This window comes from Nyctereutes procyonoides, unplaced genomic scaffold (assembly GCF_905146905.1).
Source record: "Nyctereutes procyonoides isolate TBG_1078 unplaced genomic scaffold, NYPRO_anot_genome, whole genome shotgun sequence".
Lineage (NCBI taxonomy): Eukaryota > Metazoa > Chordata > Mammalia > Carnivora > Canidae > Nyctereutes > Nyctereutes procyonoides.
In genome coordinates this window covers 2,243,706-2,270,000 of record NW_026575119.1, presented here as the reverse complement: position 1 = coordinate 2,270,000, position 26,295 = coordinate 2,243,706, and the positions used below count along the sequence as shown (strand labels likewise).

The 26,295-nt window shown below is 35.4% G+C and overlaps 1 protein-coding gene across 1 annotated transcript in view; it reads left to right on the top strand.

The window, feature by feature from the left end:
- MTPAP (mitochondrial poly(A) polymerase) overlaps positions 1–26,295 on the top strand; it is a 30,440-nt gene that overhangs the window by 2,917 nt on the left and 1,228 nt on the right. The window contains 7 exon segments of the mRNA XM_055334495.1: positions 3,756–3,928; positions 4,816–5,049; positions 6,144–6,368; positions 12,078–12,289; positions 13,941–14,167; positions 24,877–24,969; positions 25,063–25,136. Coding sequence (XP_055190470.1) covers positions 3,756–3,928; positions 4,816–5,049; positions 6,144–6,368; positions 12,078–12,289; positions 13,941–14,167; positions 24,877–24,969; positions 25,063–25,136 — 1,238 coding nt within the window.

Genomic DNA, 26,295 nt, shown 5'->3' with positions numbered 1-26,295 from the left:
AGTATGATAATGTTAGCCGTATCTAATGGGCTGAGGGTCAGTGCTATAGGTAGGATACCCCTGCAACTTCACAGAGCAGTTTTCTACAAGCAGGGATACGCTGTTGCTAGAACAAAAGGGACAGATTAATTCTGTAAGTGGCTATCTAGACTATTGGAAAAAACTGGTGTAGTGTTTTCACCAATTATGAGACCCACTCTTTCAAAGATTATTGTGGGATTCGAAATAGAGTGTATACGTGAAGGTACTTGGAAAACTGAAGTCCTGCGTGAGTGGAGGGTTCACTGTTATATTTGAAGACAGCATTTGGGTTCTCATTAGTTTATTTCCAGGCTGTAAATCCTACTTTATCTACAGTAATTCTCTGTCAGTTTCTAGACATCTTACTACTCCTCTCCAGGTGTTCTGGTTCTTTTTTTTTTTTTTTTAATAAATTAATTTTTATTGGTGTTCAATTTACCAACATACAGAATAACACCCAGTGCTCATCCCGTCAAGTGTCCCCCTCTGTGCCCGTTCCAGGTGTTCTGGTTCTTTAGTGTGTTTATTCTCTCCCTATCCACAAAGCAGAAGTTAAGACACGTCTTTGACTGATTTTGAGCTTTGATCAGATTGAACTTCTTCCCGGCCTCCTATATGCAACTACTACTAGGTTAATTTTCTCCCCCATTGTGTCATTGTATCTTTATGTTTTTGTTTTTTTTTTTTTTTTTTTTTTTTTTTTTACTTATGATAGTCACAGAGAGAGAGCGAGAGCGAGGCAGAGACACAGGCAGAGGGAGAAGCAGGCTCCATGCACCGGGAGCCCGATGTGGGATTCGATCCCAGGTCTCCAGGATCGCGCCCTGGGCCAAAGGCAGGCGCCAAACCGCTGCGCCACCCAGGGATCCCCCTTTATGTTGTTTTTAATTAAAAATGCGCAACTGTATTAAGTGTTATTTTTTGTGTTAAGTTTATGGTCACCAGGTTATGTCATAAAGACCATAAATTGAGTCTGTCATAAAATATTAGCACTTACCGCTTTTTACTCTCAACTTTGTGTCATTTGTAGATTTGATAAGCCTTTTGTGAGATAATAAACTTAAACTACCTGAACTTTTTGTCCCTTCCTTCACAACTTTGTCTTGTCCCCATCACTCCTGCCTACTGTTCGGGGCCAGAGAGCTGTCAATGCTTTGGGTTCTACCTCTCCATCTTCTCAAGCACATTTCTTCATCTTTTATCAGACTTCTCTAAATTCAGTCTCTTCTCTTCCCTAGTGATCAGCTGCAGGGATATACTTGCAAAAGTGCAAACACTGTATGCAGGTGATACTGCAGTATTGTTTGTAATAGCGAAGAAAGGAAAGCCATCTCGATATTTATCAGCAGAGGATTGGCTAAACTATGATAAATTAACAATATACTGCATTACATTTAAAAAATGAGGGAAATATACAGACACAGATATCCCCAATGTATTAAGTTTTTAGAAGCATATTGTAAAACAGAATGTATAGTATAATTTTGGTAATTTTTAATTGTGTAAAAAACATTTATCTGTGGAGAAATACAAACGTATATGTTTACATATGCCTTAAAAGTATCTGGAAATATAAGTACCAAACTTAATGGTTGGATGTAATTAGGGGCAGAGAATTGGGGAAAGATTTATACTTTTACTTAATAAAATTTAACAATTTGACTTTACTTTTACAATAAGCACTTGGACATCAGTAAAAACCAGAGACAAGAATATGTAGGTGGTAATTACATAGGGAAAAGTGGTTGAAGTAGTCTAGGCAGAGCCTGTATCAGAAAAAAAGAAAAAAAAAAAAAGAAGGAACTAGGGACTAATTGGAAGGACTGTTAGTAGACTGAGATCAAAGTGAATAAGAGGAGTCCCTATCTTCAGTATGGAAGATGGATTTCCATATTATTAAGTAAATACAACACCACGAATTACTTTCACAGATTTTGAAGGAAGGTAATACAGAGGTGGAAAAGGTTCTACCAGGGCAAGTCAGAAGTCTTCACAGACCCGGGGAGGATGACTGGGAGTTTTCCAGGCAGAAAATGAGGAGGTGGGCATTCCACTCAGAGACAGGAAGGCTTTAAAAGTTCACAGTATGTGGTAGTATTGTATGTGGAGTACCTTAAGTGAACAACTGCAAAAGGAAGAAATGGTAGAAATTGACACTGAAGAGGAAGTGGGACAAGATGCCAGTAACTGTACCCACACTGTCGAATATAGACTTGATTTTGGATGCAGTAGGGAAGCTCCTGAAGGGTTTGAAGCAGGGAGGTCAAAGACTTTTTAAAAAGGTTAATTTACAAAGATCGCTTTGGCAGCAAAGAGTTCCTGAGAAGATGACTAGTGTGAGTAAGACCAGTTTAGGGATCAAGCCTTGAAACAGGAGATTGATGTTAAAGAGTTGGCATTCAGAATGGAGACGTAGACCCCTATTTAAGAGATGTGTTTTCAGCATCTGGTACAGTGAATGTAGGAAAGGTGTTCAGTACCTGTTTGATCACTTATTGGGAACGTGTACTCTGTCAGGAGCCAGAGTTCTGTGGTGTGCCATCAGAGACTACCTCCAGGCCTGTGCTAATGAGCAGAGTTTATGGTTCAGCAAGCCGTTAACTAGCATTAACGCACATTTGTCTGTCTGGTCTGTGAGGGTGTCTTGGAGTTTGCTGATATTAAGGTGTAGTGTGTTTGTAGTATTCTTGATCCATCAGTTATAAAATAAAGAAGAGGAGTCTAAAAGCATCTGCCAATTTCCATATATATCAGTTCTACTTTCTGTACTATTTAACTTCTTTGGAATTTCTTTAGGGCATTGATAATCAGACTTGGTGGTTTATAATCTTGGTGGTCTAGAATCTACCATTTCAGACTTTTAAAAGAATCATTTTTAAGCCACCCAACTAGAAGTTAAATATCTAGAGAAAAAAAAATGAGTTGGTAAAATTCAGTATTTGGCTTGAATATGCTGTTAAGAATTTGAATGATTTTCCTTATACTTAGTTGTTCTTTCCTTTGTGGTCAATTATTAATATCTAATTCTTGACTGTCACAGCTCTTGTCTTCATTTCCTGTGATTGTAAAACCCCCAGCCCCTGAAGTGGTTTTTAATGAGAAAAGAAATAACCCTGTATTTCACTAGTAAAATTATCATGAACTTTTATGGGCAGCAACTGGATTTTAAATTCTTTGATTTCCCTGTGACACACAGCACATGATAATTGGTAACTCATTGTTAATTGTTGCAGTCAGACCAACACCTATGACAAAGAAAAACTATAATAACTTACTTTAATACATTAAAGTTCTAAACTCATTCTCATTACACTTAGGCTTACAATAATTTCTTTTAGGCTTTGGAATGTTACAGCTTATACAGATTTTGTATGTGTATATTTGGGGAAGTGTTACATGAGTGACTACATTCCTGATTTTGCTTTTAAAATTTTGTGGATATCTCTCTTTGCAGCGCTGTGCATTGAATACAGTAAATCAAAACTAGAAAAGTGGACATTGGTGATGATATTTACAAGAGAATGGTAAAATAAAATCAAAAGTAGTATAGCGTTATTCTTACACAGGTAAAGAAGAAAGAAGATGAGATTTGGATAACATTGTTTTAATCAGCTATAAAATCTTCATATACCCTTTTTTTTTTAAAAAAAAATCTTTATATACCTTATCAAAGTATACTTTATATTTTATATTTGTGTGTGTGTGTATTGGAAATGTTTTTGTCTCATTCATAGGCTCTGAAGGCAGGACTCCCAAAAAGAAATTCTCTGAGTTGCAGAAAGAAAGACGCGAACAGGCACAGCGAACTGTTTTAATACATTGCCCAAATAAAATCAGTGAAAAAAAATTTCTGAAATACTTATCCCAACATGGACCTATTAATAATCATTTCTTCTATGAGAGCTTTGTAAGTATTTGAAAATCATCTCTAACATTTATGCTTTTGAAAGATAGATATGCATTTTTGCTATTTTGCTATTATTATCATATCATCATTATGAAAATAACTGGTTATTTGCAATATGGTAAAGTTAGATTCTCTTTTGATACCTTACATCTTTCTTTAAATTTCTTTTCTTTTCTTTTTTTTTTTTTTTTTTGTTTAAAGATTTTATTTAATTATTTATTTATGAGAGACACAGAGAGAGAGAGAGGCAGAGACATAGGCAGAGGGAGAAGCAGGCTCCATGCAGGAAGCCCGATGCGGGACTCGATCCTGGGACTCTAGGATCATGCCCTGAGTCAAAGGCAGACACTCAACCCCTGAGCCACCCAGGTGTCCGATTTCTTTAAATTTCTTTAATGATATTTTGGTCTGAGAATAGAAATCTTTATGGCATTGTTACAGAATTAGAAGTAGTTTATAACTGACTAATTCCATTATTTGAATAAGTAGTCTCTTATTTTAGGGGTAAAGGTGGGGGGGACGGGGATTTTTGTTTTGCCTTTTGATTTTCTGTTTCATCATTGTTTTCAGAGAGAAAGAGGCAGAGACACAGGCAGAGGGAGAAGCAGCCTCCATGCAGGGAGCCCGATGTGATGTGTGATTCCTTCCCGGGTCTCCAGGATCATGCCCTGGGCTAAAGGCGGTGTTAAATTGCTGAGCCACCCAGGCTGCCGTATTGTTCCTTTTCTTAGTCTGCTTCTAATGATTAAAACCAGTGCTATGTTAGAAGTCTATTATTTGTAATCGTTTTTAGTATTATGATAATCATTTGGAAATTTGAACAGAAATACTATGTAAAATATATCCATCTGAGATGTCTTCTGTTTTTCCTTATGATTTTGGCATAGGGTCTTTATGCTGTTGTAGAATTTTGTCAGAAGGAAAGCGTCACTTCACTACAGAATATAACTCGTACTCCGAGTATGGACACAGAGGCTGCAATTCCATTCAAGTCACGTTTCTTCAATTTAAAGATGAAAAATCCATCAAGTCAGACTTCAGAACAGTCCTGTATACAATGCAGTAACCATTCCCCTCCTTCAAGCAAGAAGCTTTCTGAATTACTTTGTTATGCAGAAAGTGTAAGTTTTTAGGTATACTTCCCAATTTCTAAAAATATGTGTGTGTATGATATTAGTTTGTATATTATAGGTTCTTTTCATAAAATATTCATACTATAGAATGTGTCAAGTGAAAAGTGAAAGTGATCCTTCTCTGCTCCCCTCCCCCATGCCCTGCTCATACTCCTGAGTAACCACATTCTTCCAGAGTTTTCAGTCTTTGAACTATGCAGATTTTCTTTCTCCGGTCAGCATAATGACATACAGTTGTACTTGGCATTTTTCTATAAATTTAAAAATATCTCCCCCCCCCCAAAAAAAAAAAATCTCATTTCTGATTTAATCTATTTTGCTGCCCTAACATTGTTCGTATTAGTTTTGGGTTATCTTCCTGAGGCTTGTCAGAGGTTTAGCTAGTTTAGTAGTCCTTTCAAAGAATCAGTTCATAATTTTTACCAAATGCTATTTTTGTTTGATTTTCTAATTTTAAAAAATTTATTTCTAACCTTATACATTTCTTTTGTTTTATTTATTTTTCTTGAGTTTTATAGTTCAATTTTTTTCACTTATTTTCAATAGTATTTCCAAAAATGGGCATTTGAGGCTATGATTTTTATTGTAAATACTGCGGTTTCAAAATGTGCTTTTAAACCCCAGTTTTCTGGTGAAAATACAGGATTTTTATTCTGAGGAATTGAGGGATCTTGGGCCTTCGTTACCTGAGGTATTGCTTATTTCTAGTATTTCTTGCCTTTAACATGGTTCTTCCTTCCCTCCAACTTCGTTTAAAATGTCTAGCTGTGTGGTTGTTTTGATCTCTTCTGGAGCATTTTACTATTTTCATTTTCCTAAAACAATACTTTAGTTGTATTAAAGTAGTAGTGGTTTTAATTCTAGCCAACTTTGATTTTGCTAATGTTACCATTCTTCAGTTCTCTTTAAAAGAATAGTTAAAATCTTTTTAAAAATTTAATCAACTGTAATTGTCACAGGGAGAAAGTGTATGTTTTTAAGGTAAGTCTCCAAAGCCATCAAATCTCTAGAAGTAAAATGACAATTATTTTATATGACCTGTACATTTTCTGTATTGTGTTGGTTTTGTTTTGGTCAGCTAGATAGATGATCAGCTGAATACTCTCCTGAAGGAGTTCCAGTTAACAGAGAAGGACATTAAACTACGATATCTCACCTGTTCTCTTATTGAAGACATAGCAGCTGCATATTTTCTGGACTGTACAGTGAGACCCTTTGGGTCCTCAGTCAACAGTTTTGGAAAATTAGGATGTGATTTGGACATGTTTTTGGATCTAGATGAAACTGGAAAACTTAACACCAACAAGGTAATTATATTTCTTTAGATCACTAAAATTAAGATATTATAGAAGTAATCTTTGGGTGTAATAAAATTATAACTGTTGATTTATAAACTTTAATAAACTTGGCTAAAGAATACCTACTTGATATTATTTTAGTTATAAAGTTTTTCTTTGCATTGGTGTAATAGATGATAATTTTTTTTGTGAAAATTCTACACATATGCAAATAAAAGGAGTATTTTTTTTTCCAAAGATTCTGAAGTTTTTCCATTAGGCCAGGGTTATTTATTGGTTTATTCATATTTCTGTATCTTAACTAATGTTTTTTTATATCTGTGTGATCTAGTTATTGAAATAACTAGTTATTTGAAATCTCATGATTTTTGGTTTTGTTAATTTCTCCTAGGAATTCTTTTGATTTTTGTTTTATTCAGAGGCTCTGTTAGCTACATGTAGGTATATAGGTATATGATTATTATGTCTTCTTATTGGGTTGTTCATTTATTATTAAATTATGTCCTTTATATATGCGTTTTCCCTAAATTCTTGTTAAGATAGCTATGTGTTATTTGCTTCACATACCTTCTATATCTTCATTTTTGACCTTTACATATGTTTTGGGTATCTCTCTGATGAATACCAGATCACTGAATTTTGTGCTTTTACTCTGAGCTGTTTCTTCATGTATTTGTTCATTGTTACTGATCACGTATTTATTCATTATTACTGATTATTTTTAGATTCATTTTTATTGTCTTATTTTTATTTATGCTTTTTTCTGTACTTTTTATTTGCTTTTCATTCCCTTTCCTTTCCTCCTACCGGATTACTGCTTAAAAAAAAAAAAAACAAAGCAAAACTGAAGTATAGTTGACACAGTGTTACATTAGTTTCAAGTGGATGTATTTGAAAAGTTTATATGTTATGCTGTCCTCACCACAAGAGTCTATCTTGTCACATCGGTCCCTGTGCAATGCAGTTACAGTACCACTGACCAAATTCTCTATGTTGTACCTTTTATTCCTGTGGATTTTCCTCTTATAGTTTAGAAATTATAAATTCCATTTAGTTCTTATTAATTTGTTATAAATTAAATAAATTTATAAATTAAATAAATTATAAATTTATAAAATTATAAATTATAAAAAATTATAAAATAAATAAAATTAATAATAATAATAAAAATAAATAAATTGTTATAAATTAAATAAATGGGTAAAGTTGACCAGTATCTCTGCCATTCTCCCAAACAACATAAAGGATGCTTTAATTTTTTTTAAAGATTTTATTTATTTATTTATTTGAGAGTGAGAGAGAGAGAGAGAGAGAGAGCGCACAAGCCCGGTGGAGAGGCAAAGGGGGAGAGAGAGAAGGAGCAGTAGACTCCTCCCTGAGAGGGGAGCCTGATGCAGGGCTAGATCTTAGGACCCTGGGATCATGACCTGAGCTAAAGGTAGGTACTTAACCGACTAAGCCATCCAGATGCCCTAAGGATGCTTTAATTTTTTTTTTTTTTTTAAGATTTTATTTCTTCATAAGAGACACACACACAGAGGCAGGGACACAGGCAGAGGGAGAAGCAGGTTCCTTGCAAGGAGCCCGATGTGGGACTCCATCGTAGATCCTGGGCTCATGCCCTGAGCCACTGAGCAGACGCTCAACCACTTAGCCTCCCACAGGCAGAGGGAGAAACAGGCATCCTGCAAGGAGCCCAGTGTGGGACTCGATCCTGGATCCTGGGATCACAACCTGAGCCAAAAGCAGACACTCAACCAGCCATCATCCCAGGATGCTTTAATTTTTTTTTTTTTTAAAGATTTTATTTATGAGAGAGAGAGAGAGAGAGAGAAACAGACACAGGCAGAGGGAGAAGCAGGCTTCATGCAGGGAGCCTGACGTGGGACTCAATCTCGGGTCTCCAGGATCACACCCTGGGCTGAAGGGGCCGCTGAACCACTGAGCCACCTGGGCTGCCCAGCTTTAATTTAATTACAACTTTGAAAAAGCTTCTGGGGCACCTGGGTGGCTCGGTGGTTGAGCGTCTGCCTTTGGCTCAGGTCGGGGTCCCGGGGTCCTGGGATCGAGTCCCACATCCTGCTCCCCATGGGAGCTGTCTTTCTTAAGCTAGTAATTCTCTATGTGGATGTCCAGGTGGCCCTTCAGCCTGCCATTTTGAAAATGAAACTTTTTTTTTCATTTTTTGCAAATATTCTTTGGAAGTTTTTATAAAAGTTCTTACGTATGTTTCACATGTTAATTTAGTGGCATTTTAGTTTTCCTGACATTTGCTATCTTAATTCTGTTTCAAATTATCTTTTTATCTCCCCTTTTATGTATATCCTCAAAGCTATAGTCACACAATTCCTTATAAACTCTCTCAGTGTCTTGCTCATATTTCTGTCTTTCTCCAAATTCCTTCTGTTATGTTTAGTTAGTGGCTGATATATTCCTTCTACTATATTATAAGATAGGGTGGGGCAGCAACTATGTCTCTTCATTTTCCTATCCCACCGAGTGCCTGGCATAACTTAATATACTTGTAAAATACTTACTGAATTAAAACTGGCCAAGGAATGCAAAATACATCAAAATAAAATGAATCATTCCTCTAGTTAAACTAACATGTACTTGAAATTGTATTACATTCCTGGCAGGGACACTTAAATTGGATTAGGTTATTTTTAATGTAGGTAAAAAGACTTTGCTAAATAATCAAGGTGCATAAAAATGTTTTGGGATGATTAAAACCTGTGCTCTGGAGCCAAACTACCGAAGAGTACTTCTACTTACTAGTTGTGTGATCCTCAGGAAATTATTTGTCTTCTCTGTACCTACAGTTTTCTAGCTCTGAGATTGGGTTAGTACTAGAGCAGCTGTCACCTAGTGTTGGAGGGGCCTGATTGGGCTAATACACATGACATACTTAGGATGGTGCTTGGCATGTAATAAGTGTTCAAATGTTGATCACAGTCAGCTGCAGTATTACTAGTTATTTAATTATTTTGCAAATAGGAAACAGTTTTTTCTTTGAAAGTAGAGGGAGGAGTTGGAAACTTTCAGTTAGGTCTTAGGTTTCTGAAATACAGAGGTATTCCGAAAAGATATTTTAAAAGACAGTGTTTCAGGGGCACCTGGGTAACTCACTCAGTTAAGTGTCTTACTTGGGCTTCGGTCATGATCTCAGGGTGCTGTTGTTCGTCTCCTCACTCAGCGGGAAGTCTGCTTGGCCCTCTGCCCCTCCTCTTTCTCTCTGAAATAAATAAATAAATCTTTAAAAACATAGATAAAAAACAGTGCTCCAGTCTCACTAAACAATTTGATGTTATTTGGTTTGTAGGTATGTGTTATAAACATATACTTTGAAATATGTGCTTGTTTAGGATTATAATGGCTTTTCTAATAGAAACATTAAAAATGAAATACAATGAAAAACAAGCACTTTTTAAAAAAGATTATACTTATTTGAGAACATGTGTGCTCACAGAAGTGGGGAGGTGGAGAGCAGAAGGAGAAGGACAAGCTGGATCTCAGGACCTTTGAGATCATGACTGGGGTCCTAAATCCAGCCAGGCACTTAACCAACTGAGCCACCAAGGGACCCACTTTTAAACTCACCAACTTCGGGGCAGCCCACATGGCTCAGCGGTTTAGCGCCTCCTTTGGCCCAGGACGTGATCCTGGAGACCCGGGATCGAGCCCATGTCAGGCTGCCTGCCTGGAGCCTGCTTCTCCCTCTGCCTGTGTCTCTGCCTCTCTCTCTCTCTCTCTCTCTCTCTCTCTCTCTCTCTCTCTCTGTCTCTGTGTGTGTCTCTATGAATAAATAAATAAAATCTTAAAAAAAAATAAACTCACCAACTTCATAAAAGAGTCTCTTTGACTGCTTTGTGCAGTTGTGAACTCTCCTTCCTTTTGGTGTGTGTCTCCTTTGGCTAAGCCAGATTTTTGAAATTTTAATGTTTTTAAAGGGAAATCTGTCTGGATTACAGAATAGAGCAAACACAGCATACTTATTTGTGGAGATTATATACATGTATATATTTTTTAATGTATTTTTTTCTGATTATATGGTACTAGTTTAAAAAAATGTGTAATGTAAATATCTTTGATGGTCCCCCCACCTCCAGAAGTAGCTACTGTGAATAGTTTTATATTTTGTCCTGGATTTTTTCCCTTGCATGTAGAAATTCTTTTTTATAACAAAATCTCCTTAATCTTCATAGATTGTAACTTGATCTTTTTTTTCCCCTCCAGTTAATAGTATCTTGGCATTTCAGTATACTGCAGAGTATTCCATCAAGTGAATGGTGGAATACTTTATTTAACCAGTCCTTTATTTGTTAGACATGGTGGTGTATTTTTCCCCTTTCTTTGTTGTCAACTGTATTAGTTAATACTCTTCAGTTATTTGCAGAAACCAACTCAAACTAGCTTAAACAAAACAAAAAAGAAGTAGAGGAAGCATTATAGAACCCAGGGCCAGGAATGTGGAGGATGAGTCTTAGGAAAAAAAACTAGAAGTAGGAAGTGTAAATTATTAGGAGTCCATGAGGTTAGTTGCTGTTTTTCTTTCTCCCCTTCATTCCACCCTCTGTATCCCCACTGATTTTTTTTTTTTTTTACATTTTTGTTCTTGTGATATAGAATGTGCCTGCAAAAAGCTTCTGAGTCATATATTTCAGCCACATGGTTGCCTCTGAACTTCAGTTCCAATTCTCAGAAGTCTCTGGATGAATATATGGTATAGTGTTCTGGTGCTTACATCAGCTGCTGTGCCTGGTCCACGCAGCTGGGAGTAAGAGGGTGGATTTCTATGATAAACATTGTTAGAGCGTGAATCCTTGTAGTAGGAATGGGTACTAGGAAATGTGGTGGTTGAGGGTAGGGAGACTTATTAAGCTAAATAGAATTCCCAAAGGGTGTGTACCAAACAAATAATGTTATAATGCATGAATGGCTTTGTAGATTGGCTCACTGATGCAAGTGTTTCTTTAGGGTAATTTCCTAGAATTTTAGTAGCTGGTCCAAGTATACCTTTAAAGTTCCAGTGGATACTGAAGTTGTCTACTAAGTATGTCCCAGTTTACACTCCCATTGACAGTATACATGTTTCCCTGCACTCAGTGATGGTGATCCTGGCAGCCTTTTGGTCTTTGGCAGACTGATAAATGAAAAATCCCAGTGTTTTTAATTTCTTCTTTGGTTTCTAGGAAATAAGAGCATCTTTTATTGTCTTTCTTAGCCATTTTTATTTCTTCTGTTAATTTCTTATTCAAAAAAAATTTTTTTTGCCTGTTTTTAGAATTGGGTGAGTTTTTCTCCCTTTCATTTATATATACCCTTCATAAATTTGGGAAATTAGCCCTGTATGTGACATATGTATTAATTATTATTATACCTTTGTCACTTTTTTCTAGCAGTGAATTTATGTTTTACCCTGAGATAGTTTTAGTTTTCATACAATCACATTTCTTGTTTTGTATCTTCTGGAATTTTGTGTCATGCTTAGAAAATCCTTTACTACTTGTAAAAACATTCATCCATTGTCTTCTGATACTTTACTGATAAAACTTTGTATGTGTAAATCTTGATTTATGTTGAATTTACTTTTAGGACTAACGTCAGGATATAGTTTATTTTTTCCACTGGCCACTTATTTGTTAGGGAGTAATTTTACCCCAGTGATTTTTTTTTTTCTTATAAAAAGCTCCCATTTACACATGTTTTTATATTCAGACCTCAGGAAATTTTCTAATGGAATTTCAAGTGAAAAATGTTCCTTCAGAAAGAGTTGCAACTCAGAAGATCCTGTCTGTCATAGGAGAATGCCTTGACCACTTTGGCCCTGGCTGTGTGGGTGTACAAAAAATCTTAAATGCTCGATGTCCTCTTGTAAGGTTCTCACACCAGGCCTCTGGATTCCAGTGTGATTTGACTACTAACAATAGGTATGATCTCTTTAATTTTATCATCTTATATATGAATATTATAAAGTATTAGCATAGTTCTTATACAGAAACAGTGGCTTTGGACTCTTACATATGCTTCAAAATAGTAACTTTTAAAAATTTTGAACACTTGGATTTAAAACTTGGAACTATTTTCTCTTATAATGTATCTGTTGGTTTCTTTGGTCTTCATGAATAAAACGTTAAGATAATGTGTTTAAAGTGTTATACCTAACTAACATCATCTTCTGAGGAGAACTGTTTCATTGTTCTTAACTTAGACTGATAAAAACATGAAAGCAGCTCTAGTAGGTCTTCTGTATGTAGTCTTTTAAGTATATTTAAAAATTGCCTCCAGATATAGTCAGCTTTGGGTCTTTAGCAGATTTTCATTTTATTATCCTGGCAACCTGCTTCCTTAAAAAAAAAAAAATAGGGTATGAATGACAGGTTCTTTCATACTCTTGATTTCTTTCCTTTCATTCTCTGTCAGGAAAACTTCTCAATTGAGTTTATTTCATAACTAGTATTCTCCTTGCCTGCATTAGATTTCACTATATTATCCATTCGATAAATAATCATTACTAAAAACAGATTCAGAAAATCCATTCCAGAGCAGTTTTTTTGCTTCAAATTGTGTTCACTAACAAGTCAGTGCTGAGTACTTTGGAATTTCTCTCAAGTAGCTCAGGGAGAATAAATAAATAAATAAATAAATAAATAAATAAATAATAAATAAATCACTTTCTATCAGTTTTTAAAAATTTATTTTAGTATCCTTCAGGTTTTTATACACCTGTATTGTTTCTTTATATCAAATGCCTTGCACTGTTTGATAATTTATTTTCAGCTTAATGTAGATTCATTGACATAAAACACCTAATCACCTTGAATTTCTAATTTGTCATTTCTTCTGTTCTCTTTAAAACTCAGGATGTAAATGCCATGCTGATACTTAGAGTTGAAGTTGATACTGTTAATGGTTTTGTGCCCTCTGTCGGTTCTTTGGGAAATTACAGGATGTATTTTGATCAGTAGGAGCTTAATTTCAAAATATTTCTGATTAATAATTTTTTGCATTGCAACATTATGACTAGGAAACATTGAAAATAAGTTCTGAAGTTTTATTTCTTTAAAAGGCATTTTATCTTCATGGGTTTTGGTTTTTTAAATGTTAGATTTAACATAATTTTGGCTGAATCTTAAGACATATATATACTCAAAATAAGTAGACTATTTTCCTTGCATGCTGAAGGACTAGATAACTAATGTGTGAAAGTGAGGTGTAGAGCCTCTTATTTACAAATGTGTCAGTGTCTTTACTGATAGTTACTAAAGAGCACATATATAGTGTGTTTCCCTTATTATTTAAATCATTTAGAAATTTCGATTTAAAAATTCTGAATTTTACAACTACAATATGACTGTCAATATTTAAAAGAACATTTTAATGTTAATGAATGTATTTGATATTTAACCATTCACATTAAATTTTATTTGCAAATATATAATGCTTTGATTATCTGATCATGGTGTTCTGAATATGCTTAGTTATAGTAAGATATTTACATATGTTCCCTGGTATGTGTTTTATTCTTCTCTGGAACAGTAATTTGGGGGTTTGAAAATTCTTTTTCTTTTTCTTTTGAAGGATTGCCTTGAAAAGTTCTGAACTGCTTTATATATATGGTGCTCTCGATTCAAGAGTGAGAGCCATGGTGTTCAGTATTCGATGTTGGGCTCGAGCACATTCATTAACAAGTAGTATTCCTGGTTCTTGGATTACAAATTTCTCTCTTACAATGATGGTCATCTTTTTTCTCCAGAGGAGATCACCCCCTATTCTTCCAACACTTGACTACCTAAAAACCCTAGCAGGTAAGACTAGAAGCAGTCTATTTTCTCTTTCTGACGTTTTAAATGAATATAATTACCTACCATGTGTTATCAAAGACACGTGTGTTTTTTAGTCTGTAATTTGTTTTTATTTTTAAAGCTTTGTGAATCTAAAATGTAAATGCTTTTTATTTTTTTAATGCCCACTAGGGGTCATGAGAGCAGATGATTTGCAAAGCTGAGGCCTTGAGAGTTCTGTCCCATTTGTGTCAGTTGGCAAGGTTGTTTACAATTATCTTGAGACAGTTGGAGCCTCTTATTTGACCAAGCCTGGAATGACCTTGAGGAAAAAAACATCCCAGATACAGCTTTTGAGTGGATCATAGTTTCAACAAGGACTTTCCAAATATGAATTTATTACCAGATTTTTTTTGAAGATGCTAAAAATGGTTTCATAATGTTTTAAAGATCCTAAATGTTTTTTGATTAAAAGTTCACAAGCAATCTGAGATGAATTATTTTTATTTTATTTTTTAATTAATTAATTAATTAATTAATTAATTAATTTTTTTGAAGATTTTTTTTAATTTTTATTTATTTATGATAGTCACACACACAGAGAGAGAGAGAGAGAGAGGCAGAGACACAGGCAGAGGGAGAAGCAGGCTCCATGCACCGGGAGCCCGACGTGGGATTCGATCCCGGGTCTCCAGGATCGCGCCCTGGGCCAAAGGCAGGCGCCAAACCGCTGCGCCACCCAGGGATCCCTGAATTATTTTTAAATTAGTATATTTTAAAATTTATGTTGTAAATTGATATTTTGATAGAGTGCTGGAGGGAGATATTAAAGTATTAATAGTTCTAAATTCTAAAAAGAAGATAAATCAGGGATACACTCAAAATGTGTAGACACTGTATCTTTTACCCATTCTGTATATTGCTGCCAAATAGTAATTTTTTTTTAAGGTTTTTATTTATTTATTCATGAGAGACGCAGGGAAAGAGAGATAAAGGCAGAGGGAGAAGCAGGCTCCTTGCAGGGAGCCCAATGTAGGACTCGATCCCAGGACTGCAGGATCACGCCCTAAGCTGAAGGCAGATGCTCCACCACTGAGCGACCCACTGAGCGACCCAGGCGTCCCAAGTACTTTTAAAGTACATCTCTGAATCTTCCAGTTTGAAATAACCTTTAAAGGGATTTTTTTTATTCTCTATGGATAAACCTCAGTTTCCTTAGCTAGGTATTAAAGATCTTCACTTATTAGCTAGTCAGACCCAACTTCCTAGTCTCTTTTTCCCTTGTTCCACCTCTTGCGTTCCCACATTCCACTCAATACCTTTAGGCCTCCCATCACATTCCATTTCAAATCTTTTATTCACATTATTTGTTTTTCTGCCTGGCCTGTAACTTCTTTTCTCTCAGTTCTTTCTTCTGTGTCACCTTCTGTTATTATCCAAATTAGAAGTAGTTCCTTTCTATGAACACTGTTAAGTACTGATTTAGCTTGAAATTGAGCTTTATAAAACCTTCGTGTGTAGGAGGTTAATGGAAAGTAGGAAGTTTTCAGAAGATAGGATAGTGGTCATGTATCTCACTTTTGAGGTTGAAATAAAGGGGCACTATCCATGGCTGTGCTCATCTCATTGTTTGGTATCATTCACTCACTTAATATTTACTGGTTACTTACAGGTATTATGTTTAGTGCAGTGAGGATACAGATGATATTCTTAGGTAACTCACAGTCCGGTAGAGATGTAAGACACACACATACAGACATACATAAAATGTGGGTAGATCTTCAGAATAAACCTGTACATAGCACTTCCTCTTCAACCTTTGCTAACGCTTAAAACTGCCCTCATAGAGACCATTTTGGGGAAATATGGACCTTTCAGAGTTTAGAAGCTAAGGAAAGTAGAAGCTATAAGAAAGAGTAGAAGTTATAAGAAAGTAGAGCTATAATCAACTGAGGCAAGTTCATGTTGGGGACAAACTGTTCCTAACATCTTATTACTCTTTTCTAGTCTTACTTGTACTGTTACTTTTGCCAGAGTGGGGCTCTAACCATTCCCTTCCCTGGAACATTTATAATAACCTTCTCTCCTTACCTCCTTTTGTTACCCACCAGTATATTTGTAACCAGCAGAGCAGTTGTCAGAAATTCATGTCTAATTGTATTATTCTCTCTTGAAGTCTTTCAGTAACTTCCTGGTATCTTTAAAAAAAAAATTCTAATTATTTTAGAAAAAATGTGATTGATGGACAAACTGAAAATTACATGTTTTAATTTCAAATCTGTTTTTTAAAACAATTTAAATGTATTTGTATCTAATGGCATCAAAACAGAAAAAACTTGTTTTTGGAATCCTTTAATTTTCTATTTTAAAATACCAAATTGCTTGTTTAAAATTTTTCATGTTAGCTTTTAAACAGTGTAAGAGAAATTTTCAGGTTTTTTTTTGCAATTGTTTTTCTACACATAGCACATTGTGGATATGAATGACAATAAATGAAGAAGCAAATTTGATAGCATTATTGCTACTTTTTTCTCTTTTATTTTTGAAGTTCTAGCAATATCTTGAATTTGTTGTAAAAGAATTTTTCATAAATTAATGTATTTTAAGGATGTTGTGAAGATTATTTTAAGGAGATTTTATCAAAATATTTTTTTCTATTTACGTATTTTTCAAATACCATGCTTTTGTACTTCCTGATTGTAACCAGCGGTCCCATGTTGGTATATATATCTAATATATGTATATCTAAGAATAAAAATAATGTTAAACTATGAAATAATCTAAACCATCTTGGGTGCTCTGTGATTGATTAGCTGTGTAAGTTAAGTCTTGTGTACATTTTGTTTTTTCTAAGTGTGCCTCTCACTGGATAGAGGCACTTGATTTGTCTTTTTTTTTTTTTTTTTTAAAGCTTGCTTCCTTGTTTGTTTATTAATAAAAGGTGGCATGATTCTGGAACACCTTCTAGGACTTGATAAACCTGTTTGGAACCGAGAATAAGTCCAGACATTGTAGAGTTGTATTTAGGGTCTCTTTGACCATTGTTTTCCTTGTCTTCTGTGTTCACTTCTGTGTGCAAATGTGGAGCCTCCGCAGTCTAACCTCCTTGCTGATCCTCAAATGCTTTGTTTTTTTTGGCATCTGTCTTTATGTGAAATTGCCGCCTTCTCACTACCTTGTCTCTTCACATGGAGAGACCTCTTCTCTGTTATGCCAGGGAAGAGAGAAGACAGATCCAGTCCAGGATTTCATGTGTTGGGTCACTGGTGTCTGGCTCCCTCCTGCCTTCCTCCCAGGAGGTTGGCTTCCAAGCACCTGGTACACACGTGTAACAACTGCCACACTGCTGACTTCTTTTACCTGCCTGTGTTGGCCAAGCCTTTCTAGGGCAGGTGATCTTTGATTCATTTCTGCATTTTCTGTTCTTGGCATAGTATCGGGTCCCTAGGAGAAGTTCAGTAAATTTCAGGGAATTGGCTGAATGTTTTACAGTTGAAAGCTTTTTGTACTGTGCATGATGGCCATTTTCATATTTTGGTTACTCTTGAATTTCTGTTTCTTTGTGTTTTCTTAGAATCTCCACTCCTTTCCCCTCTATGTCTCTTACTGTGTGTTCTCTCCTAAATTGGTTTTGCTGCTTTTGCTATGTTTACTTCTGTACTTGGTGCTTTCTGTGGCATTTTCGTTTTATAAATACTTGTTTGATTGCAGTTTTTTGCTTAGGATCCCTGTGCTTACTTCCTGTGACGAATTAAAGATTTGAGGAAGAGATGACTGGGGATAGTATCTCTGGCAATGTTGATGCAGAAACCCCAGAATGGAAGAGAGTTTTAATTGGTAGCTCTGTGTGACCCAGTCACAATTTATTGGGTGCTAACTCTGTGCCAGGTACTTGGCTAAAAAGTCTTACACATCATCTTATTCAGTCCTCCCAGCAAATCTTATGAGACACAATTATTTTTTTCATTTTATAGATGAGAAAACTGAGGTTTTGAGTTTTTCCAAATTTTTTAAGGTAACTGAAATATACTATATCTAGAAGTACGTGTGTGTGTGTGTGTGTGTATATATATATATATATATATATATATATATACACATACATATATATCAGATTTCACAAACTGAACACACCCATGTAAATACCAGCTGGACTGAATGAATACCACAGAAGCACTAGTTGTATTTCCTTTTGGTCTCTACACCCTCCCTGACCTCCCTTTCAATAGTATGGATTCATTTTACTTGTTTATGTCTCTTAGATATAAAGGATCATATAGTGTGTATTGTTTTGTATCTGGTTTCTTCTCTTTAAACATGATGTTTAAGCGATTCAGTCCTACTGCTTGTGTATTAGTGGACCACTCATTTTCATTGTGATATAGTACTCTTCTATGTGAATATACCAAAAAATACTTATTTTTTGATGGGCATTTGAATAACTTGTAGTTAGGACTGTTACAGGTAATTGCTGATAACATTCTAGTGTGTTTCTTTTGGTGAGCATAGGCACTCCTGTTGGTCAAATATAAACTGGTAATAGAATTTCTGAGTCTTGGAATTTGGGCATATCCAGCATTAGTAGACACTGTCAAACAATTTTCCAAAGTGTAAACTCCCACAGGCATTATGGACAAATTCTAATTGTGCTTTATCTTTGCCAACACGCGGTATTATCTTTTTTTATGGTAGCTGTTCTAAATGCGTGGTAGTGGCATCATGGTGTGTTTTGGTTTTCTTTTTCCTAATGACTAATGAAGTTGAGCACCTTCTCGGGCTATATCAGCCATTTGGGTATTTCTTGTGATGTTTCTTTAAGTTGCCTATTGTTCTCTTGGCTTCTCTTTAAAAGATTCATCGGTAGGAATTCCTTACATATTCCACAGTTGAATCCTTTGTCACATGTTACAGATGTGTGCGTATATTTGAAATCTCAAATAAATACATACTATGGTTCCTTTTTCACTCTCTTAATGGTGTTTGGTGAAAAGAACTAATTTTTAAAATTTAGTTTTGTCAAAGTTACAGATGCACTTGTTAAAGACTAAAATATTCTACAAACATGGTAACAGTAACTCACACTCTGAACCTGTGCCTTCTATTCCTTTTCCTTGCTCTGTAGGCAGCTACTTTAACTCTTTTAGCTGATTTGTTTGCTATTATAAACTGTATTTCAAAATAAAGTGCTTTAATTTCTGTATTTATTGGGGAGTAGAATTGGCATATACATTGTATTGGTTTTAGGTATAGAGTTTGATGATTCGGTATTTGTATATGTTGCAAAATGATGACCATGTTTCTTGATTTTTAGTTTTAGGCATCAGGTATGATTTCCCTTTATGGAAGAAGAGGAATTACCTTTTTTCCTCCTGTAGCCCTCACTATACACATATCTCTTCTGCCCCTCATATTCTGAATATGGCTGTTGCTCAATTTTGCTATATACTCTTTATACTATTATGATTATGTAAATGCTATTCCGGTCTAATCCATGGAGTAAACTAAAATTAATTTCCTTTCCTGCCCAACTTTTTCTATTCTTTGGAGATAATAGTTTTTAATACTACTTAATTTCTTGTTTGCTTAGTTTTGTATGTACTTAACACTACTTGAATCTCCAGCTTGCTACTGGTTGTAAATCTTGGTTGTAAATCTTTTGTCAGAACAGTCAGAATCATCACATACTCTAATTCTTCCTTATGTAGGCTCCATTTTTCTAAATAAATTATTTTTTTACCTTTTTTTTTTTTTTTGAGTTTTCGTTACAAGTTTAGTGTCATGTTAGAAGCCTTCCTCAGGTATCTGATGATCTTTGATTTTCTGCTCATATTTGAGTTAGGAACTAATAAAAAGTTAATTTGAACCTCTGAGCTTAAGGGGAGGGGGCTTGTTGACCAAGAGCTTCATTGTAGGGTAATGTAGCTGGACTTTTCCATTGGCGGGTGCTTTTTATGTCACTATCTGTGGGTCATTCCTCTTGAGCTATTCAGATTCCCCAGACATGACTCTTTTAATATTTTTCTGGAAGAAAAGTTCTGGTTACTAGCATGCCATAACTTTGACACTAATTAGTGCTAGAGCTGTTGGCATAGCTCAGTGAGCCAGAGGATCCCGGCTGCCAGTCATGTTCTCCTGCAACTGTTGCGTCAAAACATCCTGTGGTGATCACAGCTAAGGCCTTTAGGTTGCTCTACTACTGGCTTATTAAATGAAAATGGCACTAAAAATTTCTTGGGATCCTTTACTCTGTGCCTTCACCAGCATTCAACTCTGTTCATATACCTTAGCATTCTTGTTCATATACCTTAGCATTCTCTGCTGACTCTCTTTGAAATATAGTCTGTATGAGAGGCTCTGATCTTGGATCTTTACAAGATTTGGGATCATTGAGGTAGTATGGTTGGAAAAGCCTGCTTTGTTCCATCGTAGAATGACTATCCATTTTTTTAGCTGTTCTAATCAAATCCAGAACTTGGGGTACTCTGTGATGAGTATTTAAGATGTTCTTCACTCTTCAGTGTTTGGATCACAGCAGGGGCAAAAAACCTTTCGGTTCTATACTTTTCAATAGATAAGTGAGATGAACACGGGGAAGGATCTTTAAATACTGTGCTATAAAGAAAATCAGTAAATTTCTACCAAAAGAGGAGGCTATAGGAAAGGCTCCACTTGCCTGCTAGGGAGGTGTACCAGAAGGTGTGAGCAATATGACAGTGCCATGTGCATTTCATACAAAGTATTTCCATATGTTGGTCTGCTTTGCAATGATGGACACAAGCAAGGCACACCTTCGAGAGAAAGGAGATGATGATGGAAACTTTTTTATAAAACTGTTCTTGCAATGAGGGGGTGAGTCTTTTTTTCTGATTCTTGCTTTTGGGGAATTTATCAGCAAATAAATTCTTTGTTAAAACTTGCTTTTAGGACAGTTTTCCTACCCTCAGTTCTGTCTCTCTGTGTAGATATCCTTTCTTTTACTCTTTCTAAAGTAAGCCTAAGGTTTTCTGTCAGGGAAGAAGAGATCTGGGGGAGTCTAACTGCTTCTTCAACCGTCAGGTTCCAGTCTCAATGCTTCCAGGTAGACCTGGTGCTTGCATTGCAGTTCCTGAGTTGTTGGGAGCTCTGTCTTGTAAATTGGGTATTTTCTTGGCTTTCTTTACTCCTATTTTAGAATTCAGTTTTTTCAGTCTCCTGAGTCTTTGCTACTTGTCTATCAATTCTTTAACTGAAAAATTTTGGGTTGTTCTTATTTCTTCTGTTTTCCATGTTTAAGATTTTATGTCATTTTACTGTCATTTCATTGGTGTTTTGGGAGGGGATTAAGGTAGATGCTTGTGTTCATTTCATTATTTTTACCCCATAGCGTGTGCTCTTAACCAGTATATAGTCACCTTCCATGAGGCTGGGTGTTATTGGAGCATATGGCATGGTTGGAGAAGCAGGTAGAACTTTACCCTGCCTGTTGATTAGCATAAGTGATTAATAGAGAAGAGTCTGTATTATAGATGTGCATATGTGAAGAATAGTGTCTAAGTATCAGTCACATTCTGGAGTTGAGTGAGCTACAAGGCAGTAAAGCTCCTTTGAAACATGGATATAACCGTAACACTTAAATTCTTCACCAGATAAGATCTGTACTTGAGAGGCAGTTGCTTGGATGTGCATTTCAAAAAGCATTCTGGGTGAGTGGACTAGAAGGAAACAAAATGACAGTGTGTCTAAGTGAATATCACCCCACCCCCTAATATTAAATAGTTTGCATTGATTAGTACAGCAAAGATCACCTACTGCCTTCTCCCATTTAATTACTAATGACTCATGGTGTACTAGAAGCTTTCGTTAGACCTGTTAATAGTTATAATAGAAGCAGAATATAGTTACATGATTCTTAGCTGTTCAAGCTTTGTTCCAGTATGCTCCTCTTATGAAAGTAGGACATCATAAAAGATTTGTTATCAAAGAAAAAAAATACTAAGCCTTCATATGAACTTTATGCCTGTTCTGTCCCTTACATAAGTGCCTGTCAACTTCAAGTTACTTACTAGATATGCATGTATGTAGCTGGCACAGTGTAGATTTTTCTCTTTTGACCGGAATGATTAACCTAAATAATTATACGACCCATAGACATGATTATCTGTACTGCAGCCTCTGAGTAATCTATAAAGAGTGCCAATAGTGATCTCTGTAACTAATTATGAGTTACTATAGTATGGATATTAGTTCCCTGAAAAAATGTTGGGTAAGTTATCAATCTGGCTATGTCTGTGAAAACTTATTGAGTGAATTTCATTTGTCACGTATATTGTGCTGGAAAGAAATAATGGATGTACCAATCCATGAGGCTCTAAGGTTTCCAAAGGAAGCAAGGAAATAAAATTTAGTAAATACGTAACCTGACTTTTTCATAGTTTCTAAGTTCATGTAAGGTGAAAGTGAAGGAATCTGTCATCAAGCTCCTAATATGAGATAGTTAAGGTGCTTATTACCTGGCTCTTTTCCTCACAACTGCGAGTTTGTATTTACTTAAAAGTTTTGACATTGTTTCATATAATACCTTTAGGAAAAAAAGGCAGGTTTAAACTAATAGTGATCGGGTTTCATATGTCTGAATAGGTTGAGAATCATTTTTCTGTTGTAGCACTATCCAATAGAACTTTCTATGATGATAGAAGTGTTCTATATCCATGTTGTACATAAGGTAAGCACTGGTCTCTTGTGGAGGCTGTTAGGCACTTGAAGTATGATTAGTTGTGGTCGAGGAACTGAGTTTTTTATTTTAATAGCCACATGTGGCTGGTGGCTGTATATTGGACTGTGGGTGTTAAAAACAAATGGGGGAGAGAGGAAAGGAGGGAAAAGACCTGACAGGCAAGCTGCTAGGTTTGAATGTCTTAGAGATTTTGAAAAAACAAAGATGGCCCTATCTTCAATCAGAGGATACTTTTTTTCCTTAAAGTTTTAATACTTTCTGTTAAAAACCCTTTTAGTGAAGAGCAGCAGTCACAGAAACAGTCTGTTTTTCATTAATGTACATTCCTAGAAATATTTTAACATGGATCTCATTTTTCTATGGTAGTAATGCTTTAGTTGGAAGTACATTCCTGCAAAGACACAGTAGTTAAAATAACATCGATATACATGACTGGCATTGTGTCACAAGAAATATAACTTGATAATTTGAAAGAGTAAAACATGTGTCTGGGTCCTATGAAAAATAGATCTAAGTGTGGAGCACCTGGGTGGCTCAGTCAGTTAAGAGTCTGACTTAGGCTTAGGTCATGATCTTGGGATCCTGGGATCGAGCCCAGCATCAAACTCCATGCTCAGCATTCTTTCTTTCTCTCTCTCAAATAAATAAATAAAATCTTTTAAGAAAAAAAAAATCTAAGTGTGTGTATAAGTTCTTCAGGGTACTATAACATATAATAGAGGACATAAAATTTGCTATTAAAATTAATATGTGGGGTGCCTGGGTGGTTCAGTTCATTAAGCATCCATCTCTTGGTTTTAGCTCAGGTCATGATCTCAAGGTCTTGGGATCGAGCCCCACATGGGGCTCTGCACTTAGCATAGATTCTGCTTCTCCTCTCCCTCTCCCCTTACCCCTTACCCTGCTTACATTCTCCACTCCTCCAATAAATCAATAAATATTTAAAAAAAATAAAATTAATATGTTAGGATCTAGAGTAATTTTTAAGAAATTATATTAGTAACCCAAGTCTTAATAAAAAATACCAAAACCACAAAAAAAGACAAAAATTTGAAAGACCCTTATTTGTCACTTTCTAATTTCTATATTTAATCCCCCTGTTGGGGATTATAGCATTCAAAATATTGATCATTCAGATTACTGGTTATGTGCCTGCTGTAAGCTAGACGTGTGTTGTGGCTAGACTGGGTGTGTGGAGGGAGAGTAGTGAAGGGGACAGTGACATTTGTAGTCCCAGCCTGAGGTAGGAGAGTAGGCAGCGTGTATACAGTCAAAATGCAGTCAGATAAGTTCATGGAACATGGAATAACTAACGGAGGATGGCCAACGTGGAATTAGGAGATGCTTTCAAGGTGAGGTGGCTGTTAGATTTTTGAAGAGTGGGAATTTGCTTATTGTACAGTGGAAGGTAGAACGGGCAAGGAATTTCATGCTGGCTGTATATTTATCATGAAGGGAAGGATTCCTTATGAAGATACAAATACTTTTAGACAAGGTGAATGCTTAAGCCCAGTGTGCTAGTTTATTTTGTGGTAGTGAATTCTAGTTGCCTTTAGAAATTATCAGAAGTTCTTCAAAACTCTTAGAACATTCAGTTTGTGTCACAGATGAATTGTTGAAAAAATATGCACCAAGGGGTGATAAGGATGGAAATGGTGAGAAAATGAAATATTATTAAAATAGTGCTGAGATTTGAGTTGGTAAAAGATGGAAACTATCTACATTTTCATTTATAACTGAAAAACTAATGCCCTCACAAGATAGATTAAGAATCATTGCATTGTTGATAGACAATTTTAGTATGCCAAAAAAAGTATAATGTTAATATCACTGTACTGTAATTAGTCTTAAATCTTTTTTGTAAGGAGTTTTAAATCCTAATAATTGTAAATATATATAACACTGACTAAAAAATAGAACACATTAATCTGTAACTTTGATTTACTTAATTGTAGATTCCTTTTCTTAAGTAGGCACTATCTTTGAAATGTGAAATGTTTTCCATTTCTGTTTATTGAAGATGCAGAAGATAAATGTATAATAGAAGGCCACAACTGTACATTTATTCGTGATTTGAATAGAATTAAACCTTCAGGAAACACAGAAACACTAGGTAGGTGTTTCGTATTTTTTTCCCCCTCTTTGTTTGTTTGTTTTTAATTGAAACAGACCTTCCTCTTATTTTCCTTGCTTTATTTTCTTACAGAATCACTACTCAAAGAATTTTTTGAGTATTTTGGCAATTTCGCTTTCAATAAAAATTCCATAAATATTCGACAGGTAAATAATATTTTAATATTTGGTGATTAAATATCTGATTCTGCTGTACTAGTATTTAATTTGTTTTCAAAGCACTGTAATGTGTTAGTGTATTTTAATTCCACAGTGATAGATACTAAAAGAAATTGATGCCTGGAGGAGTTCCATAAGATCATTCATCTAGTTATTTGGAAGCCAGCTCTTTTAGTGTCTAATACTGTATCCTTTAAAATGTGTATTATAGTCTGAAAAACTTTCTAGAATACATAATTTTATATACAGTTCTTTTTAAACTGCTTTTGTGTTCATAGAAGAAGTAGGATACACAGCCCTATAGATTTTAGTGATTCTCTCAATTTGAGCTCTAAATTTACTCAAGCAAATGAATTTATGATCTTAGTTCATCTGAATAGCTGGAATCATAGACATTTTTCTAAAAAAGATAACCCAGAGCAGAACCTTAGGCAAAATCTGTTCTGAAGCTGGGGATATTTGAGATAGCTCTCTCTTTAGATTTATTCTGTTTAGCATTTGAGTACTTGGTTACAACCATTATAAGACTGGCTACATAAGACACATAATCAGATACTCTTTTTGTTGTTTCTTCACATCTCCTTTGTTCATTCCTGCTTCTTATCCTGCTCATGGAGATTTTGTTTAACAACAACAACAACAACAAAAGCGTGGGGAAGGGAGAAGGAGGGGAGGGCTCTGGAATGCAAGCTACTATCGCAATTAGATTCCATATGAGAAAAAAGTCGCTGATTATATGAAGTTCTTTATCCTTTTTGTACCCTTACCCCTAGGTGACAGAGATGGTTGGACAGACAGGACCCCTGCTGGGCAGGGCATGAGAGAAGTTAGGGAATAGAGGTGCTACTCACATTGGAGAATCTTGGCCATTTGTTTTCTTAATATTTTAGTAGTACATGTGATCTCATTTGAAAGAGAAGATTGTGTATGCCAATGCATCATTGCCATTCATATGAATCATATGAAAGCTTAAGCTTTTTTTTTAAATCTCTGTGAGATGTGGTCTTACCTGTCAGAGCCTTATATAACTTGGTATTTTAGGAATAGGAAACTTTCAGTGTTTTAAAATGAATAATGAATTATCCTTTGTTCGCTCTCTTCCTTTCCTACTTTATTCTTGGGAAACATTAATTACTGTATTTAATTT